The sequence below is a fragment of the Anomaloglossus baeobatrachus genome, assembly GCF_048569485.1.
Source record: "Anomaloglossus baeobatrachus isolate aAnoBae1 chromosome 5 unlocalized genomic scaffold, aAnoBae1.hap1 SUPER_5_unloc_9, whole genome shotgun sequence".
NCBI lineage: Eukaryota > Metazoa > Chordata > Amphibia > Anura > Aromobatidae > Anomaloglossus > Anomaloglossus baeobatrachus.
Window position 1 is genome coordinate 914,895 of NW_027441813.1, and position 26,709 is coordinate 941,603.

Consider the following 26,709-nt stretch of genomic DNA (forward strand, 5'->3'; position numbering starts at 1 on the left):
GAGTGCGCAGTATGGCGGATGGACCACGTTTGGGAGTGCGCAGCATGTCGGATGGAGCAAGTTTGGGAGTGCGCAGCATGGCGGATGGAGCACGTTTGGGAGTGCGCAGCATGGCGGATGGAGCACGTTTGGGAGTGCGCAGCATGGCGGATGGAGCACGTTTGGGAGTGCGCAGCATGGCGGATGGAGCACGTTTGGGAGTGTGCAGCATGGCGGATGGAGCACGTTTGGGAGTGCGCAGTATGGCGGATGGACCACGTTTGGGAGTGCGCAGCATGTCGGATGGAGCAAGTTTGGGAGTGCGCAGCATGGCGGATGGAGCACGTTTGGGAGTGCGCAGCATGGCGGATGGAGCACGTTTGGGAGTGCGCAGCATGGCGGATGGAGCACGTTTGGGAGTGCGCAGCATGGCAGATGGAGCACGTTTGGGAGTGTGCAGCATGGCGGATGGAGCACGTTTGGGAGTGCGCAGCATGGCGGATGGAGCACGTTTGGGAGTGCGCAGCATGGCGGATGGAGCACGTTTGGGAGTGCGCAGCATGGCGGATGGAGCACGTTTGGGAGTGCGCAGCATGGCGGATGGAGCACGTTTGGGAGTGCGCAGCATGGGGGATGGAGCACGATGGGGAGTGCGCAGCATGGCGGATGGAGCACGATGGGGAGTGCGCAGCATGGCGTATGGAGCACGTTTGGGAGTGCGCAGCATGGCGGATGGAGCACGTTTGGGAGTGCGCAGCATGGCGGATGGAGCACGTTTGGGAGTGCGCAGCATGGCGGATGGAGCACGATGGGGAGTGCGCAGCATGGGGGATGCAGCACGATGGGGAGTGCGCAGCATGGCGGATGGAGCACGTTTGGGAGTGCGCAGCATGGCGGATGGAGCACGTTTGGGAGTGCGCAGCATGGCGGATGGAGCACGTTTGGGAGTGCGCAGCATGGCGGATGGAGCACGTTTGGGAGTGCGCAGCATGGCGGATGGAGCACGTTTGGGAGTGCGCAGCATGGCGGATGGAGCACGTTTGGGAGTGCGCAGCATGGCGGATGGAGCACGATGGGGAGTGCGCAGCATGGGGGATGCAGCACGATGGGGAGTGCGCAGCATGGCGGATGGAGCACGATGGGGAGTGCGCAGCATGGCGGATGGAGCACGATGGGAAGTGCGCAGCATGGCGGATGGAGCAAGTTTGGGAGTGCGCAGCATGGCGGATGGAGCACGTTTGGGAGTGCGCAGCATGGCGGATGGCGCACGTTTGGGAGTGCGCAGCATGGTGGATGGAGCATGTTTGGGAATGCGCAGCATGGGAGATGGAGCACGATGGGGAATGCGCAGCATAGGGGATGGAGCACGATGGGGAATGTGCAGCATGGGGGATGGAGCACGATGGGGGGTGCGCAGCTTGGGGGATGGAGCACGATGGGGGGTGCGCAGCTTGGGGGATGGAGCACGATGGGGGGTGCGCAGCATGGGGGATGGAGCACGATGGGGGGTGCGCAGCATAAGGGATGGAGCACGATGGGAGGTGCACACCTCCCCCCAACACACACACACACGCGCACTGCACAACACACACACACTGGGAAACACAAACACCGCCCTACACAGACACCCACACACACAGACAACGCTGCACACACACAACACCCAACACACAAACACCGCGGCATACATAAATATACGCACATACCGCGCAACACACACTGCACAAAACATACCTCCCCCAAAACACACACAAACCACGCAACACACACACACACACAACGCTACAGACACACAGCGCTACACAAACAAAGCAACACACACAACGCAACACACAAACAACACCGCTCTCACCCCCCGCCACACCCAGACAACACCCAGAACATGTACAGCCCCTACACAAACACTTGGTAACTACACACAACAACATCTATATATATAACAAAAATCATACATTAACTACACAATACGTAAATTCTAGAATACCCGATGCGTAGAATCCAGCCACCTTCTAGTAAATAAATATATATATATATATATAATATATATATATATGTGCAAATACTATAAATTATATATAAAGTGCACAACAGTAATAATAAAGTGTATAATAGTGAAAAAGTGCACTATAATTAATAATACTATGGCAGACAATTCATGTGAAGTCACATGCAAAGAGCATCAAGATAACCACCTGGGGTAAATCCACAATGCTTAGTCAAAGTTGGACTATATAAAAGTGCAATGTGCAAGCAAATAAATGTAAATACATTTAATTAGATGGGAATTGACACATTTCCCTGACGAAGGTACGCCGAAACATGTGTAGGGTGGGTTGGAGGCTCCCTATACACAGTCCATATGGCTTCAGGTATACCCATCTAATTAAATGTATTTACATTTATTTGCTTGCACATTGCACTTTTATATAGTCCAACTTTGACTAAGCATTGTGGATTTACCCCAGGTGGTTATCTTGATGCTCTTTGCATGTGACTTCACATGAATTGTCTGCCATAGTATTATTAATTATAGTGCACTTTTTCACTATTATACACTTTATTATTACTGTTGTGCACTTTATATATAATATATAGTATTTGCACTTATATTTATATATATATATATTTATTTATTCTGTGGCAGTTTTCCATGTGTGCTCGCTTGTTTTGGGCCATCTGGTGGCCTTTTCATGTAATTACATTTCTTATTTATTTTTTTTTTTTATATAATTGTACTGTGTTGTGGGTCCCTTCTGTCATCATTAACCTTGCATATAAATTGCTGTTTTAACTACATTATTAATAAAGGAATATATATTTTATTGGATTTTGGCTGTTTTTCTTGTCGGTTTTATATCATTCTTATCTACTAGATGGTGGCGCGATTCTAACGCATCGGGTATTCTAGAATTTATTGTGTAGTTAATGTATGATTTTTGATATATATATATATATATATATATATATATATATATATATATATATAAATATATAGATGTTGTTGTCTGTAGTTGCCAAGTGTTTGTGTAGGGCGCTGTAAATGTTCTGAGTGTTGTCTTATTAGAGTATAACAGGAGTAGTAGTCCTGGGGAGAGAGGAGTATAATAGGAGGAGTAGTTCTGGGGAGAGAGGAGTATAATAGGAGAAGTAGTCCTGGGGAGAGAGGAGTATAATAGGAGGAGTAGTTCTGGGGGTAGAGGAGTATAATAGGAGGAGTAGTCCTGGGGGGAGAGGAGTCTAATAGGAGGAGTAGTCCTGGGGGTAGAGGAGTATAATAAGAGGAGTAGTCCTGGGGGGAGAGGAGTCTAATAGGAGGAGTAGTCCTGGGGGGAGAGGAGTCTAATAGGAGGAGTAGTTCTGGGGGTAGAGGAGTATAATAAGAGGAGTAGTCCTGGGGGAGAGGAGTATAATAGGAGGAGTAGTCCTGGGGGTAGAGGAGTATAATAGGAGGAGTAGTTCTGGGGGTAGAGGAGTATAATAAGAGGAGTAGTCCTGAGGTTAGAGGACTATAATAGGAGGAGTAGTCCTGGGAGAGAGGAGTATAATAGGAGGAGTAGTCCTGGGGAGAGAGGAGTATAATAGGAGGAGTAGTCCTGGGGAGAGAGGAGTATAATAGGAGTAGTCGTCCTGGGGAGAGAGGAGTATAATATGAGGAGTAGTCCTGGGGAGAGAGGAGTATAATAGGAGGAGTAGTCCTGGAGGTAAGGTGTCTAATAGGTGAAGTAGTCCTAGGGGGAGGTGTATAGGTGCCCAATGTGTGCGGGGGGCGTGGTTGAGCGGGCACAGTGTGCGGAGGGCGTGGCCGAGCGGGCACAGTGTGCGGAGGGCGTGGCCGAGCGGGCACAGTGTGCGGAGGGCGTGGCCGAGCGGGCACAGTGTGCGGGGAGCGTGGCCGAGCGGGCACAGTGTGCGGGGGGCGTGGCCGAGCGGGCACAGTGTGCAAGGGCGTGGCCAAGGGGGGCGGGGCCGAGCCGAGCGGCCAATGCGACGGTTGTCACTGTAATGATGTTATTTTGGAGCAAGACAGACAGACAGAATAAGGCAATTATATATATATAGATGGGAATAACAGATGGACAGAACTGGAGAGGTGAGGACTCTGGAAATGTCTGGAGTGAGATTTATTACTGTGTCTCTCCATAACCAGGATTACACAGTAGTGAAGAAGACCTCTAGTGAGCGCTGTCAGGCCCCTGTGTCTGAGGGATGGGGAAGACCCCTGAGCCCAATCACGGGGCCTCCACCTCACCCCCCGATACATGAGGACATCAATGACCAGAAGATCCTAGAACTCACCTACAAGATGATTGAGCTGCTGACTGGAGAGGTGACACTGCTGGGAATGCTGGGACATTATACAGTAACGCTATGAAGGGATCGGGGGTGACGGTATCATTGTATGTGTCAGGTTCCTATAAGGTGTCAGGACGTCACCGTCTATTTCTCCATGGAGGAGTGGGAGTATTTAGAAGGACACAAAGATCTGTACAAGGACGTCATGATGGAGGTTCCCCGGCCCCTCACATCACCAGGTAATAGACAGGACTAAATACACACGGCCTATAATTATCTGTATGTAAGGAATGAATTCAGTCCCTGTATGTGTCTCCTCCAGTTCTATCCAGTAAGAGGACAACACCAGAGAGATGTCCCCATCCTCTTCTCCCACAGGACTGTAAACAAGAAGCTCCCGATGTTCCTCAGGATCATCAGGTAGATGGAGAGAAGGGGCCATGAAATCCCCCTATGATGTGTAGACGGCTGTGAAGGTCTTGTGCTCAGTCTTGTTTTATCCTCCAGTATTATATGTGTTATACTTGTGTAATGAGAGCGGTGGAGATGGCAGGATTAGAGCTGATCATAGATGGGACTTCTCCATCTGTCTGTGACTTTTACAATATTTCTTTCAGGGGGAAGATCTGCCCCATATTAATACTACAGAGACATATGTGAGGGGTGATGAGCGGAGTAGAGAGGAGATTCCTACAGATAACCGCCCAGGTGAGTAGTGACCACTAAATGCAGAGAAGTCATAGATTCTTCTCAGTCACCGGCTGTGGCTGCTTTATCCGTGGTGTAGTCCGGCCATATCACAATCAAGTGGTCCCCATTCTGCCACTAAGCCAATGTGTTGAAATTGTCCCCATTACTTGGGCATTGGAGGTCCTTCTGTTGGAGTTAGAGGTTGCGTACTCACAGCTGCCCAGATTTCTAAACTACAAAGCCAAATAGCAGTGTAGCACCCAGGGATATGGGGTACTCGGTTCCGGGTTATGTACGCTCTGGGGATGTCACGATGGTGGCCGTTACCCGGTTCCGTGCCCTGGGCCCTTTTTGTAATGGGGGATTTTTACAGGGGATATTTGAATAGAGGTTATTCGTGATGCCACTTGCAGTGTTGCAGCTAAGTGTCTCTACTGGGGCTGATGGTATGAGCAACTAGTATGATAGTCCCGCCACAAGTAGGGTATTGCCCCAGCGGGTGTATGGTGCAGTGAGCGTCGGAAGAAGGAGTCCAGATATTGATTCAGTGCAACTGGTTTACTCACGTTGGGATGTTAACTGGTTGCCCGAGGGCGGCTGGTTTTGCCTCCAGGTCCCCTTCGTCCCAGTGCCAGTCTGGTTCTTTGGTACCTTCTTCCCCTGCACCTGTCTCTGGTAAGTGGGTCCCCCTGGTATGGAACACTGGGGGTTCCCGGTCTGTGGTTTGTCCACCTCTGTCCGCCTGACGGTAGCGTGATCCCTGTGGGGTTGCAGTCTCTGGTCCTTTCTCCAGTTCTCTCTTTGCTACTGAGTCTTCAAATTCTTTAGGGTCAGCAAGGTCCTTGATGGTCCCCTTTGCTGTGCAGGTATTAATGACTCGCCCACCCCAGGGCTATGGGACACCCGGTGCCGGGCCGGACTAGTCCGGTGGTAGTCAGTGGTGGCTGGGCCCGGCTCCGTGGCCCTGGTGGGTGTCAGTAGAATATGTGGCTTGAATTAAAGTTTGTGTTCGTGACGCCCCCAGTGGTATGCGGCTAATAAGCTGCCGCTGCTGTATGAGGCCTCCGGGGGATGATATGGCAGCAATGGTGGTACTACTCCCCACAGGTGGAGCAGTGCCCCGGGGCACAGTTGGTGCTTGTGAGTGTCTATGCAGATGAAATAACAGAGGCAACTCCAAGGGTGCAGTTTCAAGTTCTTTACTCACAATTCTTGTCACAGTCCTGCAGGAACCCTTGGACTGCTGGGACCACTGTCAGGGACCTCCGCCGTTTCTGGGTGATTCTTGGAGTAAAAGCCGGTACCCTTCTCTTAAGTGTCTCTGTCTTCAGCTGTCTTCCTTAGCCTTGCCTTTGTAGGATGAACCTGGCTTGGCCTCCACAACAGCCTCCAGGCTGGGGGGGTCACCTGTCGGCTGATTATCCCTTTTCTAGAGGTACTGCTGTGGGCTCTGGCCCGGGGAGCTTACAACTTTCCCTGGGCCTCGGTTTTTACTGTCTGGAGATGATTTTGCACTCCTCCGGTTTCTAGGGACCGTCCCCTGCTGCAGCTTGATCCCTCCACCGTTGTTCCTGTGGAACAGGCCACCGCAGCTCTACAGCTACCCGTGGCCCTGGGATCCCTTCTGTTCTCTGCTTGGTGTCACCTGGACCCTCTGAGTCCCAGGATCTTCACCAGGAAGCGTCTCTTTCTTTCCTTTCAGCCCCTGACTGACTTGGAGCTTTCTTTCCTTTCTTTTCTCTTCCTTGCCTGTCTCTAGCAGGCCTCCTCCTCCTTCCCCACTCTCTCTTCCACTGACTCCACTAGACCTTCCTCTCTGTGTCTGCACTCTTGTGGCTCCTCCCACCTCCCCAGTTGCTCTGTTCTACCCTATAGGAGCAGGGATGGGTCTTACGGCCCCTCCCAGCATGCAGCATGGGAGGGTTTTCTGCCACTATCCCTGGTCCCAGTGTGTTCCTAGCAATGGGTGTAGTGTAGATTTACCAGGGGACCGGTGTTCACTCCTTTCCTCATCCAGAATGGGGCATCACACCGCTGGATGGGGTGCAATGACCTGTGGCGACGGAAGCCTCAGGGGCGCCACACTCCCCCACAGCAAATCCCAGCACGTCCTCGGGCTGAAAAACAACAGAAAATGTGGAGAAACTGCAAAAACATTTTTACACGCGTGTAGAAAGAAAAACAATATAACATTTCTTCCCTTTATGGGAGGCACATATTGGTAAACGTTGCAAACTTCTTATAAAGAAAAACTCTTAAGTGTGCACTTCCAGTCCATTGCACGGTTCGGGCACATCCCCCATAATTCTGGTAGGGGGCACAACGGGTGCAACTAATTACATTTTTGGCTACTACACGTCCAGTAGCCTGGCAGTTCGTTTCTCTCAGTCGACAAAGTGGAAAAAAATACCAGCCACTAATTCCAGTGGCCTGGTTACACAGGACACTTTACACATCACATTTACCAGGGACCACATTCCAGTCTAGTGGCCCGGTACACATACACAGGGGGAATGACTTCTTCAAAAAGTACAAGGGGCAGTAGGCAGGAAAGGGTGTCATCTTCGAAAAGAACATGAGGGCAGCACAAAAGGGACATCTTCACAAAGCATAAGGGGCAGACAGGGGCTATTTACATTTCAGCATCTTCTTTTCCTTCTTACTCACGAGGATAGATGCGGGGGTCCCACTCCGGCATTGCTCCGGGCAACAGGTATGCCGATGAGATTATTGTCTGGGTCCCCTGGGTGCTGGCCACTGATCCTCTGCGGACAACTGCGGCCTGGGCGGGAATGGGGCTTCTTGCACGCGCAACACGGCGTTCCTGCAGAGGGCTACTTGTTTGCAGGGGGCTGTTGCTGTGATCTTTAGGGTCTTGCTTTCGCCGTGCACCCTGCATCAGACAAGCCATGGAGATCCGGGTCTGTGTCTCCTGCGTGGCTGTTGCAGGCCCGCTGCTCCGTTCTGCGGCTTGGGCCTGCTTTGAGGTAGTGCTGCGGCTGCTGCTGACAGGGGAGACGCTGCACGCTGGCATAGTGCGGCGCCACTCCGGTTCTTTTGAGGACGTCTCCTCCCACAGGATGTGTACGTGCAGGGCGTACCAGCCCCAGCTTCCCATCAGCCGGGTGTACTCCACAGCGTCACCCGGCTTAGCATCTCGCCCTGAGTGGCCTTTGGGCAGGTGTTCCTCAATATCACGTCGGGCCACAAAAACATCTTTACCCAGTCCGGGCTCTCTGATGAAGCCCCAGCCTCCTTCCTGTCGAAAGTCTACCACTAGGCCCCGTCTCACTGGGCCCTGTGACCCCTTGAGGGCCTTTCTGATTTGATCCTTGGAGGCCAGGTTGGACGCCTCCTCGGCCCTCCGCTTCTCCTCCCGGGCCTCCCACTCCCGCTGGTACTCCTTCACCAATCTCTGGCAGGTCAGCTCATTTGCCAGGGGAGTCTCCTTGGGCCGCAGTGGCTGCTGTAGTCTCCCACTCTCAATGGGCGCCGCGTCCCAGTTCACTCCCGGAGATGTTGTTCCCAGGAGGCTTACAGGGGGACTCGGTAGGGGGCCCACTAACTGTGCGGGGTCCACCCCTCCCCAGGCGCCATCTTCGGGGGTTTCAAGTAGGCCTCCGGTGCCCCACCGGGCGTCAGCGGGGCTGGCTGGGAAAGCTAGCGGGACGGTGGAGGGACTGGGCGGTGGCGCTTGGTAGGGCCATGGGTCCGGGTTTCAAATAGCTCACCCGGTCGCTGCTCTGCGGCCTCCATCCTGTGGCCCACGCTCTCCGGCACCATCGAGTTTCCACTCCGCCGGTCCACCTCCGTTTGCATGTTGTTCAGCCTCCAAGCCAGGATTCTCATTTCCTCCCGGAGCAGGTCCAGCTCGGGATCCATCTTCCCGGTCCCTGGTGCGTACTTCTGCAGCCTCTCTGCCATGCTGCCGACCTGGGGAACGCTTGCTGGAACACTGCTCGGGTGCTCGACCACGCCACTCGGCTGCACCCTTTCCCTTCCCGGAGGCGGGGCCGGAGGCTGCACTATCATCTGGCGCCAGACTGGCGCCCAGCCCATCACGGCCGGCACCGCTTCGCTCGCTATCAGGTACATCTTCTTTATTTGCTGGTCTGGCATTTAGACTCTTCCTGCCAGCCGGCCAGCTTGTCTAGTCGCCATTGCTTCTTCCTCCGCCTTCCATGGCGGGCACCGCTTCGCGCTCTTTTCGCCAAGACCAAGGGGGCGGGGCTTCTCTTTGCGCCCTTTCTTCTGGCACGCCCCCCTTCTTCTCGCTCTTTGCAGCGCTAATGGCGGCAGTTTTCACAATGAAGCATGCAGTAACACAGTCTTTTCAGGCGCACAGTACCCGTCCTGGGCACGACATCCTGTTCGTGACGCCAAAGTTGAGTCGCCCACTCCAGGGCTATGGGACACCCGGTGCCGGGCCGGACTAGTCCGGTGGTAGTCAGTGGTGGCTGGGCCCGGCTCCGTGGCCCTGGTGGGTGTCAGTAGAATATGTGGCTTGAATTAAAGTTTGTGTTCGTGACGCCACCTGTGGTATGCGGCTAATAAGCCGCCGCTGCTGTATGAGGCCTCCGGGGGATGATATGGCAGCAATGGTGGTACTACTCCCCACAGGTGGAGCAGTGCCCCGGGGCACAGTTGGTGCTTGTGAGTGTCTATGCAGATGAAATAACAGAGGCAACTCCAAGGGTGCAGTTTCAAGTTCTTTACTCACAATTCTTGTCACAGTCCTGCAGGAACCCTTGGACTGCTGGGACCACTGTCAGGGACCTCCGCCGTTTCTGGGTGATTCTTGGAGTAAAAGCCGGTACCCTTCTCTTAAGTGTCTCTGTCTTCAGCTGTGTTCCTTAGCCTTGCCTTTGTAGGATGAACCTGGCTTGGCCTCCACAACAGCCTCCAGGCTGGGGGGTCACCTGTCGGCTGATTATCCCTTTTCTAGAGGTACTGCTGTGGGCTCTGGCCCGGGGAGCTTACAACTTTCCCTGGGCCTCGGTTTTTACTGTCTGGAGATGATTTTGCACTCCTCCGGTTTCTAGGGACCGTCCCCTGCTGCAGCTTGATCCCTCCACCGTTGTGGAACAGGCCACCGCAGCTCTACAGCTACCCGTGGCCCTGGGATCCCTTCTGTTCTCTGCTTGGTGTCACCTGGACCCTCTGAGTCCCAGGATCTTCACCAGGAAGCGTCTCTTTCTTTCCTTTCAGCCCCTGACTGACTTGGAGCTTTCTTTCCTTTCTTTTCTCCTCCTTGCCTGCCTCCAGCAGGCCTCCTCCTCCTTCTCCACTCTCTCTTCCACTGACTCCACTAGACCTTCCTCTCTGTGTCTGCACTCTTGTGGCTCCTCCCACCTCCCCAGTTGCTCTGTTCTACCCTATAGGAGCAGGGATGGGTCTTACGGCCCCTCCCAGCATGCAGCATGGGAGGGTTTTCTGCCACTATCCCTGGTCCCAGTGTGTTCCTAGCAATGGGTGTAGTGTAGATTTACCAGGGGACCGGTGTTCACTCCTTTCCTCACCCAGAATGGGGCATCACACCGCTGGATGGGGTGCAATGACCTGTGGCGACGGAAGCCTCAGGGGCGCCACATTAACAGGTCGGCTTGAAGCTCTTTCCTGTCCTAGGGTCCTGTACCCTGTCGGTGCGTAGTTCCGGGAATACTTCACCGGCAACCACCTCTCCTGGGTACCAGATCATTGTCAACCCGAGTCAGGATGTTGCTCAGTCACACCTCTCACTTTCACTGTCAACTTTCAACAGTCACCGCAGTTCTGACTATGTCTGCTCCCTTTCACTGCAGACTTCCTTCTCCTTTCTGTGTCCTGACTCCTCTCCACAGTTTGGGATTACCTGGGTTCTTGGTGTTACTGGCACTGGGGTTCTGAGTCCCTAAGGGTGTAGGCCCTGCATCCTGGTGGGTATGCAGAACTTTGTAGCAGGGCTGTGGAGTCGGAGTCGTGGAGTCGGAGTCGGAGCTCATTTTGGTGGAGTCGGAGTCGGAGTCGGTATAAAATGCACCGACTCCGACTCCTAAAATATATAATAAATTGGGGACAGGAGTGCAATGCAGAATGTGCTGAATATTTTACTAAATAATAACATTTAGTATAATGCTTATATTTAAGTGAAAAATTTATTGTAGTACAACGTGAACATCAGACATTTAATTGTTTTTATGATACAATAATCAAGATATTTGGATAGAACATAAAATATTTATTGGAATACAACTTTAGAACACAAAAAACTAATAAATTGTAAATATGTAATATATATATATATATATATATATATATATATATATATATATATATATATATATATATATATATACACATACACACACGGTGTATATACACACACAAGATATATATGTAATCTACTGTATATTACATAGTGTATTACATATTTACAATTTATTACAGTTTTTTGTGTTCTAAAGTTGTATTCCAATAAATATATTTTATGTTCTATCCAAATATCTTGATTATCGTATCATAAAAATTATTAAATGTCTGATGTTCACATACACATATTCATGTACTACAATAAATTTTTCACCTAACTAAGCAATATATGTAGGAGTCGGAGTCGGAGCCGGAGTCGGAGTCGGTGCAAGAGAATTTGAGGAGTCGGAGTCTGAGTCGAAGGTTTGGCTTACCGACTCCACAGCCCTGCTTTGTAGCACCCCGATGGATTAAGGTTCACTACATTAGCGTACATAGAATGTGCGGATAAGTAGAATGATATTATGATAGCCTGTAGGAAATATCGGAGGGTGATGATGCTGTTTCCTTCCTAGATTCCTGGCATTATATAAGATGAATCTACCTTCTCTGTATTTTGTGCTGCTGAATGTGATAATTTAGTCCCTACAACACCAGGTCCAGTCTTTTTGATCAAACTTTGCTTTTATGATAGACAACATTAAATGTCCAGTGAGATCCAAGTGTGAATTTCTGTACAATAGTTTCCCCTTAGGGTAAGTTCACACAGTGCGTTTTTCACGGCGTTTTTGCGCGTTTTTTGGGTGCGTTTTTGCCCAGAAAACTGCATGACTTTGCTTCCCCAGCAAAGTCTATGAATTTTCATTTTTGCTGTCTGCACACAGCATTTTTTTTTAGCTGCGTTTTTGTAGTGCCCACAAAAACGCAGCATGTCAATTATTTTCGCGTTTTTCACTGCGTGTTCCACCCATTGAGTTCAATGAGCTGTTTAAAAACGCAATGAAAAACGCAAATTGCAAATATAGCTGCGTTTTAGTGCGTTTCTATGACTAAAAACGCAGCTATAAACGCAAGGGGTGGGTAGTAAAGTGACATGTACAGGAAGAGGATTCCTTCTGTCAGTAAACACAGAAGCATAAATCCTCCCGGTACCGCCACCGCTGCCCCCACTTCCCGCCGCTGCCATGTCTGCTCCCGTGCGGCGCCATGGCCGGGCAGGAGGTGGAAGCGGCTGTGAAATCAAAAGTGAACAGTAGAAAAAAAAAGTCATACTCACCTGTCTGCAGACTCCCGGTGCCATGTCCGCTCCCTGCTCCTCTCCCGGTACCGCCACCTTTGCTCCGGCTGTGTGCTGGCTCCCAGGCAGCACGTTCGATGGATACAGGACCTGGCGGTGATCACCTGATGCGGTCACATGATGCGGCACCTGACGCATCAGCTGATCGCAAGTCTCGCGGTGACGCCGGCTTTTACCGCCCGGCTGGCTATCAGCTGATGCCGTCAGGAGACCACTTCACTGATTACCGGCAGCTCCTGGTGCGATCGGACAGGAGTCAGAGCGCAGATGTGTGTATTTTTTTTTTTTTTTTGCACCGATGCATCAGCTGATTGTATAAACGGCTTTTATACAATCAGCTGCTGTGTCATGTGATTCAGGTCCTTGAACCTGACACATCATCTGATTGCTTTGCCTTCCAGCAAACCGATCAGATGATATTGAATCCGGATTGGACAGCGCGGGACCCTTGACCCAGGATTACTGCGGAGGGGTGAGGGGGGGTTTATTTCAATAAAGATGGAGTCACTAATTGTGTTGTGTTTTATTTCTAATAAAAATATTTTTCTGTGTGTTGGTTTTTTTTATCTTTACTAGAAATTCATGGTGGCCATGTCTAATATTGGAGTGACACCATGAATTTCGGGCTTAGGGCCAGCTGATAATATACAGCTAGCCCTAACCCCATTATTACCCAGCGAGCCACCCGGCATCAGGGCAGCTGGAAGAGTTGGATACAGCGTCAGAAGATGGCACTTCTATGAAAGCGCCATTTTCTGGGGTGGCTGCGGACTGCAGTTCGCAGCAGGGGTGCCCAGAAAGCATGGGCACCCTGCGCTGTAGATTCCAATCCCCAGCTGCCTAGTTGTACCAGGCTGGACTCAAAAAATTGGGCGAAGCCCACGTCATTTTTTTTTAAAATTATTTCATGCAATTCATGAAATAAAAAAAAAAAGGGCTTCCCTATATTTTTGGTTCCTAGCCAGGTACAAATAGGCAGCTGAGGGTTGGGGGCAGCCCGTACCTGGCTAGCATGCAAAAATATGGTGAAGCCCACGTAATTTTTTGGGGGGGCAAAAAACCCCTGCATACGGTCCTGGATGGAGGATGATGAGCCTTGCAGTTCTGCAGCTGCTGTCTGCTCTCCTGCATACACTAGTGGATGGAGTATGCTGAGCCTTAGTTCTGCTCCCCCTGCCTCTCCCTCCAGCATACAGTCCTGGATGGAGCATGCTGAGCCTTCTAGTTCTGCAGCTGTCTGCTCTCTTGCATACACTAGTGGAGAATGAAGAACATATTGAAGAAGGAAATGACAGACCTTTTTTTTTTTCTTCAACAATCTTTATGACATTGTTCACTGATAAAAAAAAACGCATAAAAACGCAGTGAGCAAAATTGCAACAAAACGTAGCAAAAAACGCACCAAAAACGCGGTAAAAACGCATGCGTTTTTGCCACGTTCTTTTGCCGCGGGTGCGTCTTTGCGCATTTTTTGACACAAAAAACGCACAAAAACGCTGCGTCGAAATAACTCAGTGTGTGAACTTAGACTTATTTTGACTTTTCAGTTTTCTTTAAAACCGATTAACTTCAACAGAATTGCAATAAACTGCAAAAAAAAGACTATTCCCCATCTGCCGTGATCTATCCCTCAGCTGTGCATGGCTGATGGCTCTAATATACAGATAAGAGCCACCGAGCCCATCCTCTAATCACCCAGAGTTGTGTCACCGCTCGTTACTAATTATTTTACTGATGAAGACTGATGAATTTGACTATTTCAGTACATTTGTTATTGTCTATACTCACACTTATTCACTATTTATTGGCTTCATCTTTAACACCATACTGTACATACACACATCTTCTAATCATATTATAAAGCTTCTATGAAATCGTCATATAGACACAGATAATTATGAAACGACATCTATACTTTGATTATTTACACACACACACACACACACACACACACACACACACACACACAGATAAACTTATTACATCTGGACAAACGGCCCATAGCCCAGCCCTACCCTCACAGTCCCCCCTTAATAAAATATCTGTGACTGTTGTCAACCTTAAATTTTTAAAACTTTATCATTTAGACATATTTCATTTGGAACTTATCTGTGAACCACCCCTGTTTTGAATACGTTTTCCAGTTTGGAGCTCCCTCTTGTGGTCCGTGCTGGCGGTGCAATTGATGTGTGGAAGGGAAGCGACACACCTGCAGAGGACTGGCAATCAGGGTCTGATTGGGCTATTTAACTTAGTAGCTTTCTCTTGTTACTTGTCAATTGCTCCTGTGTGTCCAGTACATTCTGCAACCAGCTCTGCTCACTTCCTGAACTTCCCTCAGATAAGTGGTCTTGGACCTCTGCTGTTTGTTTACTACCTTTTGTTGTTCTGCTTTGATACTATGCATGATTCCTAATTTGTCTGTGTGGAGTTCGTGGTGGAATGGGATCATTCCCTGCTGGGAGTGTCTGTATACTTAGCGCCATGATGCTGCAAGATTTGTGTTTTGTCATGCATGGTATTATTCAGTCCCTCATCTGTATTAGTGTTTTTTGGATTCCAGTAACATCTGAGTGCTGGTACAGTGGAGGAGAGGTTTAGTAACCTCAGGATTTTTCCATATCAGTAGTGCTAGTATTCATTAGGGTTTTTACGGCTGCAGACAGTTGGGCTTTCCTATCCTTTTCTATAAAGATAGTTTGGGCCTCACCTTTGCTAAAATTTGTCCTTTCTGGCTTTGTATTGTGTTCTTCTATATCACCGTAGCCTTTACATGTGGGGGGCTATCTATCTATCTTTGGGGACTACTCCGAGGCAGATTAGCTTTCTTATATTTCTATCTGTGAGATTATTTAGTTCTCCGGCTTTGTCAAGGCGTCCAGGTCATCGTAGGCACGCCCAACGGCTAATGTTAGTTGTGTATCAGGATTAGGTCTGCAGTCTATTAAGTTTCCAGCCACTCTGTTACCTTTTTGGGATTCCGCATTATTGTATCCTCCCCGGTCCCTGAATCATAACACCCCCCCCCCCTTGGTTGTAATTAAATGTAATTGGTCCAACTATAGATGTAATACTTTCATTAGGGCACATTATCCTGACCAAGGAAGGTTGAATCTAGATCTTATCTTGAGATCAGCACATAACCAAAAAACATCTGCTACAGATTGTCTGTGGTTATTTTTCCAGATATTAAACGAGACGGAGGATACTTACATAACGTATTTTTCGTTTTATAAGACGCACCTGATTATAAGACGTAACCCCAAATTTGGTGAAGGAATAGAGAATTTAATAAATGGGGTCCGTCTTATAATGCCAGTGTCCGTCTAACAAATCATATAGGTTATATGTCCCTCATAGCCCCCCGTCCTAAAATTAGCCCCATTAATCTGGATATGGCCACCTTATATTGACTATAGCCCCCTTGTGCTGGCACACGTCCCCCAGTGATGCCACATGTCCCTTATGCCTGGCACACGACCACTGTGGCTGGCACACGGCCCCCTGTGATGCTACATGTCCCCTAGGGCTGGCATATGTCCTCTATGGCTGGCACATAGCCCCCTGTGGCTGGCACACATCCTCTATGGCTGGCACACGGCCCCCTGTGGCTGGCACACGTCCTCTGTGGCTGGCACACGGCCCCCTATTGCTGCACATCGCCCACTGTGGCTGGCACACAGCCCCCTATTGCTGCACATGGCCCACTGTGGCTGGCATACATCACCCTGTGTTAGATATCGCCCCCATGCTGCTGCTTATAGTAAAATAAACTCTTTCCTTACCTTCTCCAGCACTGTCCTCCTTCGTGTCTCCCTCCGTGTGGTTGAGCTCCGGCCTCCTGCACTTCTTGGTTCTCAGTGCTGGTCATGTGATCGGTACAGCAGAGTGACATCTCTGCGTGCCTGATCACAGCAGCAGGAGGGAGACTGGGGAGACACGCTGGAGGAGGTTAGTAAAGCGTTTTTTATTTTACTATGGGCAGCAGCATGGGGGCCACATCTAACACAGGGGGGATGTGCGATAAAAGGGGAGCACATGCACATATAATATGTGCCGCTCCCGCAGCCCTTCACCGCGGTGCCAGTTTCAGCACCACGATGATGGACAGCGGCTCTGCATATTATATGAGCAGGAGATCTAAGGCTGCAGCCGTCACCAGCTCACCAGCCTCTACCAGCCTCCCTCAGCCACCACCACCGCTCCAGAGCGGCCCCCACCTCCCCTGGAACCTGCAGTATATAATCCGTATATTCAGATTATAAGACGCACCCCCTACTTTCCCCCAAAATTTGGGGGAACAAAAGTGCGTCTTATAAAGTGAAAAATACAGTAGTTTCATAGTTACTTAGGTTGAAAAAAGACCTAGGTCCATCTAGTTCAACCTTCCTCAACCAGTTCTACATTTGGTCACTAAGTCATTTATAACCAACAATGTTGTGTGTACTGAGGAAATCATCCAGCCCTTTTTTAAAAGCTGTTATAGTATCTGCCATTACTACCTCTTGTGGTAGGGCATTCCACAGTCTGACTGCTCTAACTGTAAAGAACCCTTTCCTATTTAGCTGCCGGAATCGCTTTTCTTCCACTCGCAGTGTTTGCCCCCTGGTCCGTAGTATTGTCTTTGGAAGAAATAAGTCATGTGCCAGTCCTTTATATTGACCACACATGTATTTATACAAATAAATGAGATCTCCTCTGAGACGTCTTTTTTTCTCAGCTAAACATATCTAACTTTTTCAACCTGTCATCATATGGGAGACCTTCCATTCCTTGTAGTAGTCTAGTTGCCCACCTTTCAACTGACTCTAACTTCTGAATGTCCTTTTTAAAATGTGGAGCCCAAAACTAGATCCCATATTCCAGATGTGGCCTTACAGGTGATTTATAGAGGAGTAACAATACGTTGGGATCACGGGATCTAATCTCTCTTTTTATACACCCTAAAATCTTGTTTGCTTTAGCAGCTGCTGCTTGGCATTGAGTGCTGCTGCTCAGCTTATTTTTAATGAGAATACCCAAGTCCTTCTCCTGTTCTGTAGTCCCGAGTTTACTTCCATTTAATGTATACGCAGTTATAGGATTACTCCATCCTAGGTGCATTACTTTACATTTATCAACATTAAATCTCAATTGCCAAGTATCTGCCCATTCTGACATCTTATCCAGATCTTTTTGTAATATTGTACTATATAGATAAGTTTATAATATCCTACATAGTTTGGTGTCATCAGTAAAGACTGACACTTTACTATCAATCCCATCCACAAGGTCATTAATAAAGATATTAAAAAGAATCAGTCCTAGCACAGATCCCTGCGGCACCCCACTGCTGACTATAGCTCATTTAGAGAAAGTACCATTTATGACTACTCTTTGTTTCCTATCTTGTAGCCAACGCCTTACCCAGTTGCATATAGTTTCCCCTAGTTCTTGCTTCTGGAGCTTTAGTTTAAGGCTATTATGTGGTACAGTATCAAATGCCTTTGCAAAGTCTAAAAAAAATAACATCAGCTGCATTACCAATATCCAGGTTTGCACTTCCCCCCTCATAGAACCCCAACATGTTGGTTAGATATGACTTAGCTTTCATGAATCCATGCTTTTTTTGAGTTATTATATTATTTTTGCAATATATTTTTGTATGTCATCCCTTAAAATGCCCTCAAAAACGTTGCACACTACTGATGTCAGACTTACTGGACGGTAGTTGCCTGGATCCAGCCTCTTACCTTTCTTAAATATCGGTACCACATCAGCAATCCTCCAATCCTGAGGAACCAACCCTGTTAGAAAGCGAGTCTAAAAAGATGAGATACAGCAGTCTGTTGATTACGGAGCTCAATTCCCTCAATATTCGTAGATGATGCCATCTGGCCCTGGGGATTTGTCACTGTTTAATTTACTCAGACGCAGGCATACTTCTTCTTGTGTTAAATTAATTATATCGGGTGGTGAACTTTGATTTTTCACTTGGTACAGTCAGTTCCTTGGTGAACACTGATGAGAAATAACTATTTAATATCTCAGTCTTTTGTTTGTCCTGTATAACTAACTAGTTATTATATTTTAAATGGCCGATACTATCCTTTGTTTTCCTTTTGGCATTAATGTATTTATAAAAGATTTTGGGATTTATTTTAATATCCTTGGCGATTTTTGTTTCAGTAGCTAATTTTGATTGCTTGATGTCTTTTTTACATTTCCTATTGATATCTTTATACTTCTGAAATGCTATTTCTGTATTCTCAGCCTTTAAGATTTTAAACGCCCTTTGTTTGTTTTATTATACTTTGTACAGTCTTATTTATCCAAAGTGGTTTCTTTTTATTCCTGGACATTTTATTACCAGAGGGTATACGTTTTTTACAGGACTCTAGTAGTATATCCTTAAACTTACCCCATTTATGTTCAGTATCCCCAGTTACCATGACTTTGTCCCAATCTACACATTTAAGCTCTTCCCTTAATTTTTTGAAATCAGCTTTCCTAAAATTCCAGGTTTCAGCATTTCCCCTTTGAAATGTTCTATTGAATATTACGTTGAAGCTTACCATATTATGATCACTGGTGCCCAAGTGCTCCCAGACCTGTAGATCTGAAATTGTGTTTGGTCTGTTTGACAGGACCAGATCTAGCAAATTATCTCCCCTGGTCGATTCATCTACCATCTGAAAGAAGAAATGGTCTTAATTGTAGATAAGAACTTACAGCTTTTAGCACAACCAGTAGATTCTATGTCCCACTGAATGTCTGGATAGTTGAAATCCCCCATAATAAGAACCTGATTATTATTATTAGCTGCCTTTTCAATTTGTTGCAGCATTTCACCCTCTATTTGTTCAGGTATGTTAGGAGGCTTATAGCAACTCCAATTAGAATTTTTCCATTATTCCCCTCCCCATGTACATTTACCCATACGGACTCTACATTGTTGCAGTTCCCCCCCAATGTCATCATTCAACACAGGTTTTAGGTGACATTGGGGGGAACTGCAACAATATAGAGTCCGTATGGGTAAATGTACATGGGGAGGGGAATAATGGAAAGATTCTAATTTTGGTTGGTGTAAGTCTATCCAGGGCCACCTCGTGAACCTTGGTGATCTGCTCTTGATAAAGAGCCAAAGCGTGATGAGGCTTCATGTGAACAGTTTGTGACGCTGATTCAGAGAAGCCTTCTGAGATCATGGGTGGAATGGCAGCCGCTCTCTGCTTCAGTTGTTTCAGGTCCATCGGTATCTGAGATGTGACGTTAACTCGCGTGTCACTGCCAGTGCTCAGCAGACTGGACCATGGAGACATTAACCTGATGTGATGGGCTCTTTCAAAACTTTTCCCGATATTAGAGAGTCCATAGCTGGCATTTTGTATTAAGGAAAATCACTGAATATATTCATATATGAGTCAGTAGGAAACAATAACATTCATAAATATATTAGGCTACATCAACTAAACCACATATTTGGGTCTGTGATATGGCTGAATTAAGTATTTCAGGTTACTCAATTCATACCCTCAACAACAGAAGCTGACGTCACTGGAGCAGATCCCAGATAAGATGTGACACATTTGCAGAAGACTTGATGTGACAGAACAGCAGAAAACCAGAGCAGGAGAAAGTCCCATAAAGGGACTCCATTTTGGAAAGTATAGCCTTCAGTGACGCAGTGGATGTTGGAGTGAAAATTGCAAATACAGTATATCACAAAGGTTAATACACCCCTCATTTTTTTGTAAATATTTAATTGTATATTTTCATGGGACAACACTGACGATCTGACACTTTGATGCAATGCACAGTAGTCAGTGTACAGCTTGTATAACAGTGTAATTTTGGTGTGTCCTTTAAATGACTTAACACACTTCCATTAATGTCAAAACTGCTGACAACAAACATGAGTACACCTCTAAGTGAAATTGCCAAACTGTGCTCAAAATGACAATATTTCATGTGGTCACCATTACTTTCCAGCACTGCCTTAATTCTCTTGTGCATGGAGTTCACTAGAACGCTAGTTCACTAGGAGCCGCTGTATCCTCTTCCATGATGATATCACAGATCTGGTGAATGTTAGAGACTTTCTGCTCCTCCACCTTCCATTTGAGGAGACCCCACAGATGCTCAATAGGGTTCAGGTCTGGAGACATGCTTGACCAGTCCAGCACCTTTACCCTCAGTTTGTTTAGCAATGCAGTGGTCGTCTTGGAGGTGTGTTTGACGTCGTTATAATGTTGGAATACTCTGTTTTGCCATTGACAGATGATGGAACTGAGTGGGGGCTTGTTTTTGTGGGAGAGGAAGTTTATATTGGTATCATATTCACCTACATAACATTTTAGGTGGTGTACCATACTCTACTGGTTCATGCCATGAGGTCTTCTATTAGACTGTGAGCTGTTATTGTCTTAACAAATAATTCTATTTTACTACATAACTTGCTGTTTCTATGGACGTTTTAAGTAGAAATGTTTAAAAATATTAATTTCAAGCATATTTTATGAAAAAAATAACAGATTTTATTCTTAGCAGATGACTGTACCACGAGACCAGTGGGACAACTGACATCCTCAATTTATAAATCAGATGACTTTGAGATCACACAAGATTCAAGTAAAGCAAATGCCATTATTCCAGATATCCCATCTTTCTTTCACAGCAAAGATCTATCATCTGATTCTATGAAACAGGTCCTCTCTTCTGAATCATTACAGACTACTAAAATTAATAAAAGTCACAAAAGAGGCATTAGAAAACCAACTGATCTTAAAGAAAAGGAGCCAATTTCACAATTTAAAAATGGAAATAGTTTTCCTCCAGAAACATCATTTGTAAAACATAAAAAAATTCACACAGAGGAGAAAAGATTTTCTTGTTCCATTTGTAAGAAATATTTTAATCATAAATCAAACCTTGTACAACATCAGATAACTCACACAGGGGAGAAGCCATATTCATGTTCAGAATGTGGGAAATGTTTTAACCTGAAATCAAATCTTGTTACACATAAAAGTACTCATACAGGGGAGAAGCCATATTCATGTTCAGAATGTGGGAAATGTTTTACACAGAAATCAAAACTTGTTATACATCAAAGAACTCACACAGGAGAGAAGCCATTTTCATGTTCAGAATGTGGGAAATGTTTTATCCGGAAATCACATCTTGTTACACATCAAAGAACTCACACAGGTGAGAAGCCATTTTCATGTTCAGAATGTGGGAAATGTTTTATCCGGAAATCACATCTTGTTATACATCAAAGAACTCACACAGGTGAGAAGCCTTTTTCATGTTCAGAATGCGAGAAAAGTTTTAGCCACAAATTAAGTCTTGTTAGCCATGAGATAATTCATACTGGGGAGAAGTCATATTCATGTTCAGAATGTGGAAAATGTTTTAACTGGAAATCAAGTCTTGTTACACATCAAAGAACTCATACGGGGGAGAAGTCATATTCATGTTCAGAATGCGGGAAAAGTTTTAGCCACAAATTAAGTCTTGTTAGCCATGAGATAATTCATACTGGGGAGAAGTCATATTCATGTTCAGAATGTGGAAAATGTTTTAACTGGAAATCAAGTCTTGTTACACATCAAAGAACTCATACGGGGGAGAAACCTTTTTCATGTTCAGAATGTGGGAGATGTTTTAACCGGAAATCAAGTCTTGTTACACATCAAAGAACTCATACGGGGGAGAAGTCTTATTCATGTTCAGAATGTGGAAAATGTTTTAACCGGAAATCAAGTCTTGTTACACATCAAAGAACTCATACGGGGGAGAAACCTTTTTCATGTTCAGAATGTGGGAGATGTTTTAACACCAAATCAGATCTAATTAGACATCAGAGAACTCACACAGGGGAAAAGACGTTTTCATGTGTAGAATGTGGGAAATGTTTTGCAAGTAGATCAACTCTTCTTTATCACCAGAGCAGTCACAGAGAGTAGAAGCATTTTTCATGTTCAGAATGTGGGAAATGTTTTCCCCAGAAATTGCATCTTATTAGACACCAAATAACTCACACAGGGGAGAAGCCTTTTTCATGTTCAGAATGTTTTAAACACAAGTGGAACTTTCTTAAACATCAAAAATCCCACACAGGGAGTATCCATTATCATACCTAGAATGGGAAAAATGAAAACAAGGAAACTCATATTTTCTTGACCATCAATAATAACTTGCACAGAGACAAAATAAATATTTTATTGACAGATTGTCCAAAAATCACATAACAGACAGTCGTATAATTAAATGAGGAAGGGAAATTACTTTGGAACTTACCATATTTTTTGGACTATAAGATGCACTTCTAACAAAAACTTTTCAGTCATAGGATCAATCACATACCCTGTAAGGGACTGTAAAATGGGGTGATGTGTACACAGTGTGTGTGTGTATATAAATGTATATACAGTGAAGATCACAATTTTCTAAAAGTTGCGATCACTGTGTAGTACTACGTGATTATATGCTAATATGAGGAAATTCACAGTATTTTAAACTTATTTCATAAATTGTTTTTTTTCAAAAGCACATAAAAATGTAAATGAAATAAATGTAAATAAACACTGATCAAAATGAGAGAACACTTTCAGATACCTGCAAGTTATTGGTGTTAATCTGGCACCTAGTGCTAATTTCCTTAATTATCTGACAAACCCTGTTGGCAGCCTAACTTTTCAGTTTGCACTGACTTTGCAGAAATGGTGTGCCATTACAAAGTGATTGAAACACACCGGCAGCAGGTTATCCATATGAAGGCCTAAGGGGTAACCCTAACAGCCCTAGCAAGAGAATTTGGTTGTTGCAAGTCTGTGATTTGGAGAATATTGCATCTTTACAACATCACAAACTCTTTCAATTCCCCAAAGAAGACTGGTCGCTCTCGCAAGAGAGGACAGGATAATGTGGAGAATCTCCATGGGTAATTGTTTCAGCACTGCAGCTAGAATTGCTCGCCAGTTCAGCACCAAATAGGGTAAGGATCTGTCTCGTCATACAATGTCACGATGTTTAAGAGCATTTGGACTGAAAGCCCACTCTGCAGTGACCAAACCTCTCATTAGCAGAAAGAATCAAAAGGCTGAACTCACCTTTTGTGAGGAGCATGTTGTGTGGACAGAGAAGAAGTGCTCCATAGATAGCGATGAAAGCAAATTTAATTTATTTGGGTCTGATGGGAAACATTATGTTCGTCAACGAACTGGAGAAAGACTAAACCCAAAGTGTGTTAAGAAGTCAGTGAATGGTGGTGGAGGACGTGTCATGGTTTGAGGAATGTTTTCTGCAGCAGGATTTGGACCTCTCATACAGCTACATGGAAGAGTGAATGTAAGTGTGTATCAGAACCTTCTTCAACAACACGTGGTTCCTTCCTTGCGTTCATCCCTCAATCATCCAGCAATTTTCATGCAGGACAATGCCCCCTGTCATACAACAAATTGGGTAAAGCAGTTCCTTGAAACAGAAAACATTGAAACAATGAAATACTTGCCCAGTGTCCTGATCTAAACCCAATAGAAAAGCTCTGGAACATCCTTGGTGACAAAGTTATTACATTGTTTCTGAAAAAAGCGAGTCATCAGACATTGTTCTCTAATTTTGATCTCCATTGTATTTAGTAGAGCTGTATGTAAATGTGCTTATGTAGCAGAACTGAGCGTGCATATACTGTCCATGCAGCAGTGTTGTGTGTAAATAAATTTACAACTTTTATTTTCTATATATAATGAAATATAAATTGCTTTTGTTTTTTAACCCCTTTACGCCCAAGGGCGTACCGGTACGTCTTTGGTCGCCTATCTCCAGTTACTGCGGGCTCTGGTGGTGAGCCCGAGGAAACCTCTGCATATGTTTGGGTATCAGGTGTGGGTATCAGGCTCAGGTGTATCGGAGATCCACCCGCACCTGTTAACCCTTTTAGATAGCGCTGTAAAACACTGACAGCACGACTTAAATGGCCGCAGTGGGGATTGTGCCATTTCCCACCACCATCGGCTGTCCCGTGACATGATCACGGTGCGCCAATGTGTTTCCATGGTAGCGCGGGGTCAGCTGATGACCCCTGACACTGCCATGGTAAACTTCCTGGGAGAGCCGACAGATCGCCAGCACTCACAGGAAGCAGCATTTCTGAAATGCTTAGGAAATCGGACTATGCAGTGATAACATCCCCTAGGGGACTAGGAAAATAAATAAAAAATGTTAATAAAAAGTTTTTAAAAAATAATAGGAAGAAAAAAAATAACAAAAAAACCTAAAAATTCAAATTACCCTCCTGAAAATAAAACAGTTAATAAAAATAAAAAAAACTACGCATATTTGGTATCAAGAAAAAAGAGAACAAGAGTTTCTATAGAAGAAATTGTACAAAAAATTTTCTTATAAAGAAGGTGAACATCCATTTAGTCTAAAAACATATTAAAACACCAGGACCATGCCCCGAGATAGATAGACACCACTTAGGGACTCATGAAACTAATTACATTTTATGATTGTACAGATGGCACAATCATCATAATATCAGAATATAGTATCTCCATAGTGGACTATAACTAGGTACAACATGAAGTCAGATCCACTCAAAAAGCTTAAAGCATACAGAGATGTAATACTGGAGTAGGGCATGCAAAAGTGGCGGTGGTAAAGCTGAATTCGGTAACAGGTCACAGGAAATGGAACCTCGAAACGCCCAACGCACGTTTCGATACATCGGTTTTCAATCTTCATCAGGGAGAAGGTGCCTCTAATCTCTAAGTGCTGTCTATCTATCTCGGGGCATTGTCCTGGTGTTTTAATATGTTTTTAGACTAAATGGATGTTCACCTTCATAATAATTTTTTTTGAACAATTTTAGCACTATAAAACTCTTGTTCTCTTTTCTCTTAATACCATGGTTCTGAGTTTGTGCTGTATGTGGGGATTTAGCAGAATCCATGCCCACATCCAAATTTGTATGGTGTTATGGAGTTTTTTGCTCAAATATTTGGTATCGCTACGTTCAGAAATGCCTGATCAATCAAACTATAAAACTAGTTAATCTGATTAGTACACGGCGTGGCGAGAAAAAAAATTCCAAACACCAAAAATTGTGAGGGGGGTTTTATTTCCACAAACAGACGATCAAAACATAGCATGTGCACAAAAATGATTTAATTAAAAACACCAGCTCAAGACGCAAAAAAAGCCATCACAGACCCAGATCCCAAAAAATGAGAACGCAACGGGGCTCGGAAAATGGCGACAAAGGCACAACTTCTGAATTTTTTAACCCCTTAGATAAAAGTAAGACTGTGTGTACATGTAGCAGATTTTTTTTCTGCAGAAAAAGCATGTCTTGGCAGAAAGAAGCTGCTGAAAAAAGCCCCGTGTGCACAGCACTTCAGGAGTCTCATAGACTTTGCTGGGAAGCTTTTTCCTTGCAGTATTGATTAAAATCTGAAAGGAAAAAAGCATGAAAAAAGCAACGTGTGCACAGAGCCTATGTTTGGTATCTACGAACTCGTACCGACCTGAGGCTTCACACCAACATGTCAGTTTTACCATATAGTGAACACTGAGAAAAAAGACTCCAAAACCAATAGCGCAACTACACTTTTTTTCTGCAATTTCACCGCACTTGGATTTTTCCCCCCATTTTTCAGTGCACTATATGGTAAAAATAACGATTTCATTCAAAACTACAACTCGTCGTGTAAAACACAAGACCTCATATGGCAAGATTGACGGAAAAATAAAAAAGTTATGGCTCTTGGAAGAAGGAGAGGAAAAAATGTAAATGAAAAATGGAAGATTGCCTGGGGGTGAAGGGGCTATTCACTAAGGTAATGGTGACAAAACAGTTCACATTGTAAGTGAAGACCACGGAGCGAGGACACTAGATAATGATATCAGGCACCAGGAGCGGCTCTAGCAGTTTGCAAGTGTTGCAGTGGCGTAACTAGAGTTTGATGTGCCCTGGTGCAAAATTTGGATCGGGCCCCCCCCTCCACGTACACCAACACTTAGGGGTACTTGGCACGTTGCGACATTGCACCTGTGATATCGTCGGGGTCAAATCGAAAGTGACTCACATCCGGCGCCGGTAACGATGTCGCAACGTGTAAAGCCTAGGAGAGAAGATTAAGGAGCATGAAACAGTCAAAAATCGTCGGTGATCTGTGTCACGTCGTTCATTTTCATAATGTCGGTGCGTACGCAGGTACGATGTTGTTTGT

The 26,709-nt window shown here is 45.8% G+C and overlaps 1 protein-coding gene across 1 annotated transcript in view; it reads left to right on the forward strand.

Annotated features, from left to right (window-relative positions):
* LOC142259340 (uncharacterized) overlaps positions 1 to 24,222 on the forward strand; it is a 188,247-nt gene extending 164,025 nt beyond the window's left edge. Inside the window, 3 exon segments of the mRNA XM_075331804.1 lie at positions 4,606 to 4,692; positions 4,890 to 4,980; positions 21,017 to 24,222. Of these exon segments, the coding sequence (XP_075187919.1) occupies positions 4,606 to 4,692; positions 4,890 to 4,980; positions 21,017 to 22,617 (1,779 nt within the window). The 3' untranslated portion in view covers positions 22,618 to 24,222.
* Positions 24,223 to 26,709: the final 2,487 nt, after the last annotated feature.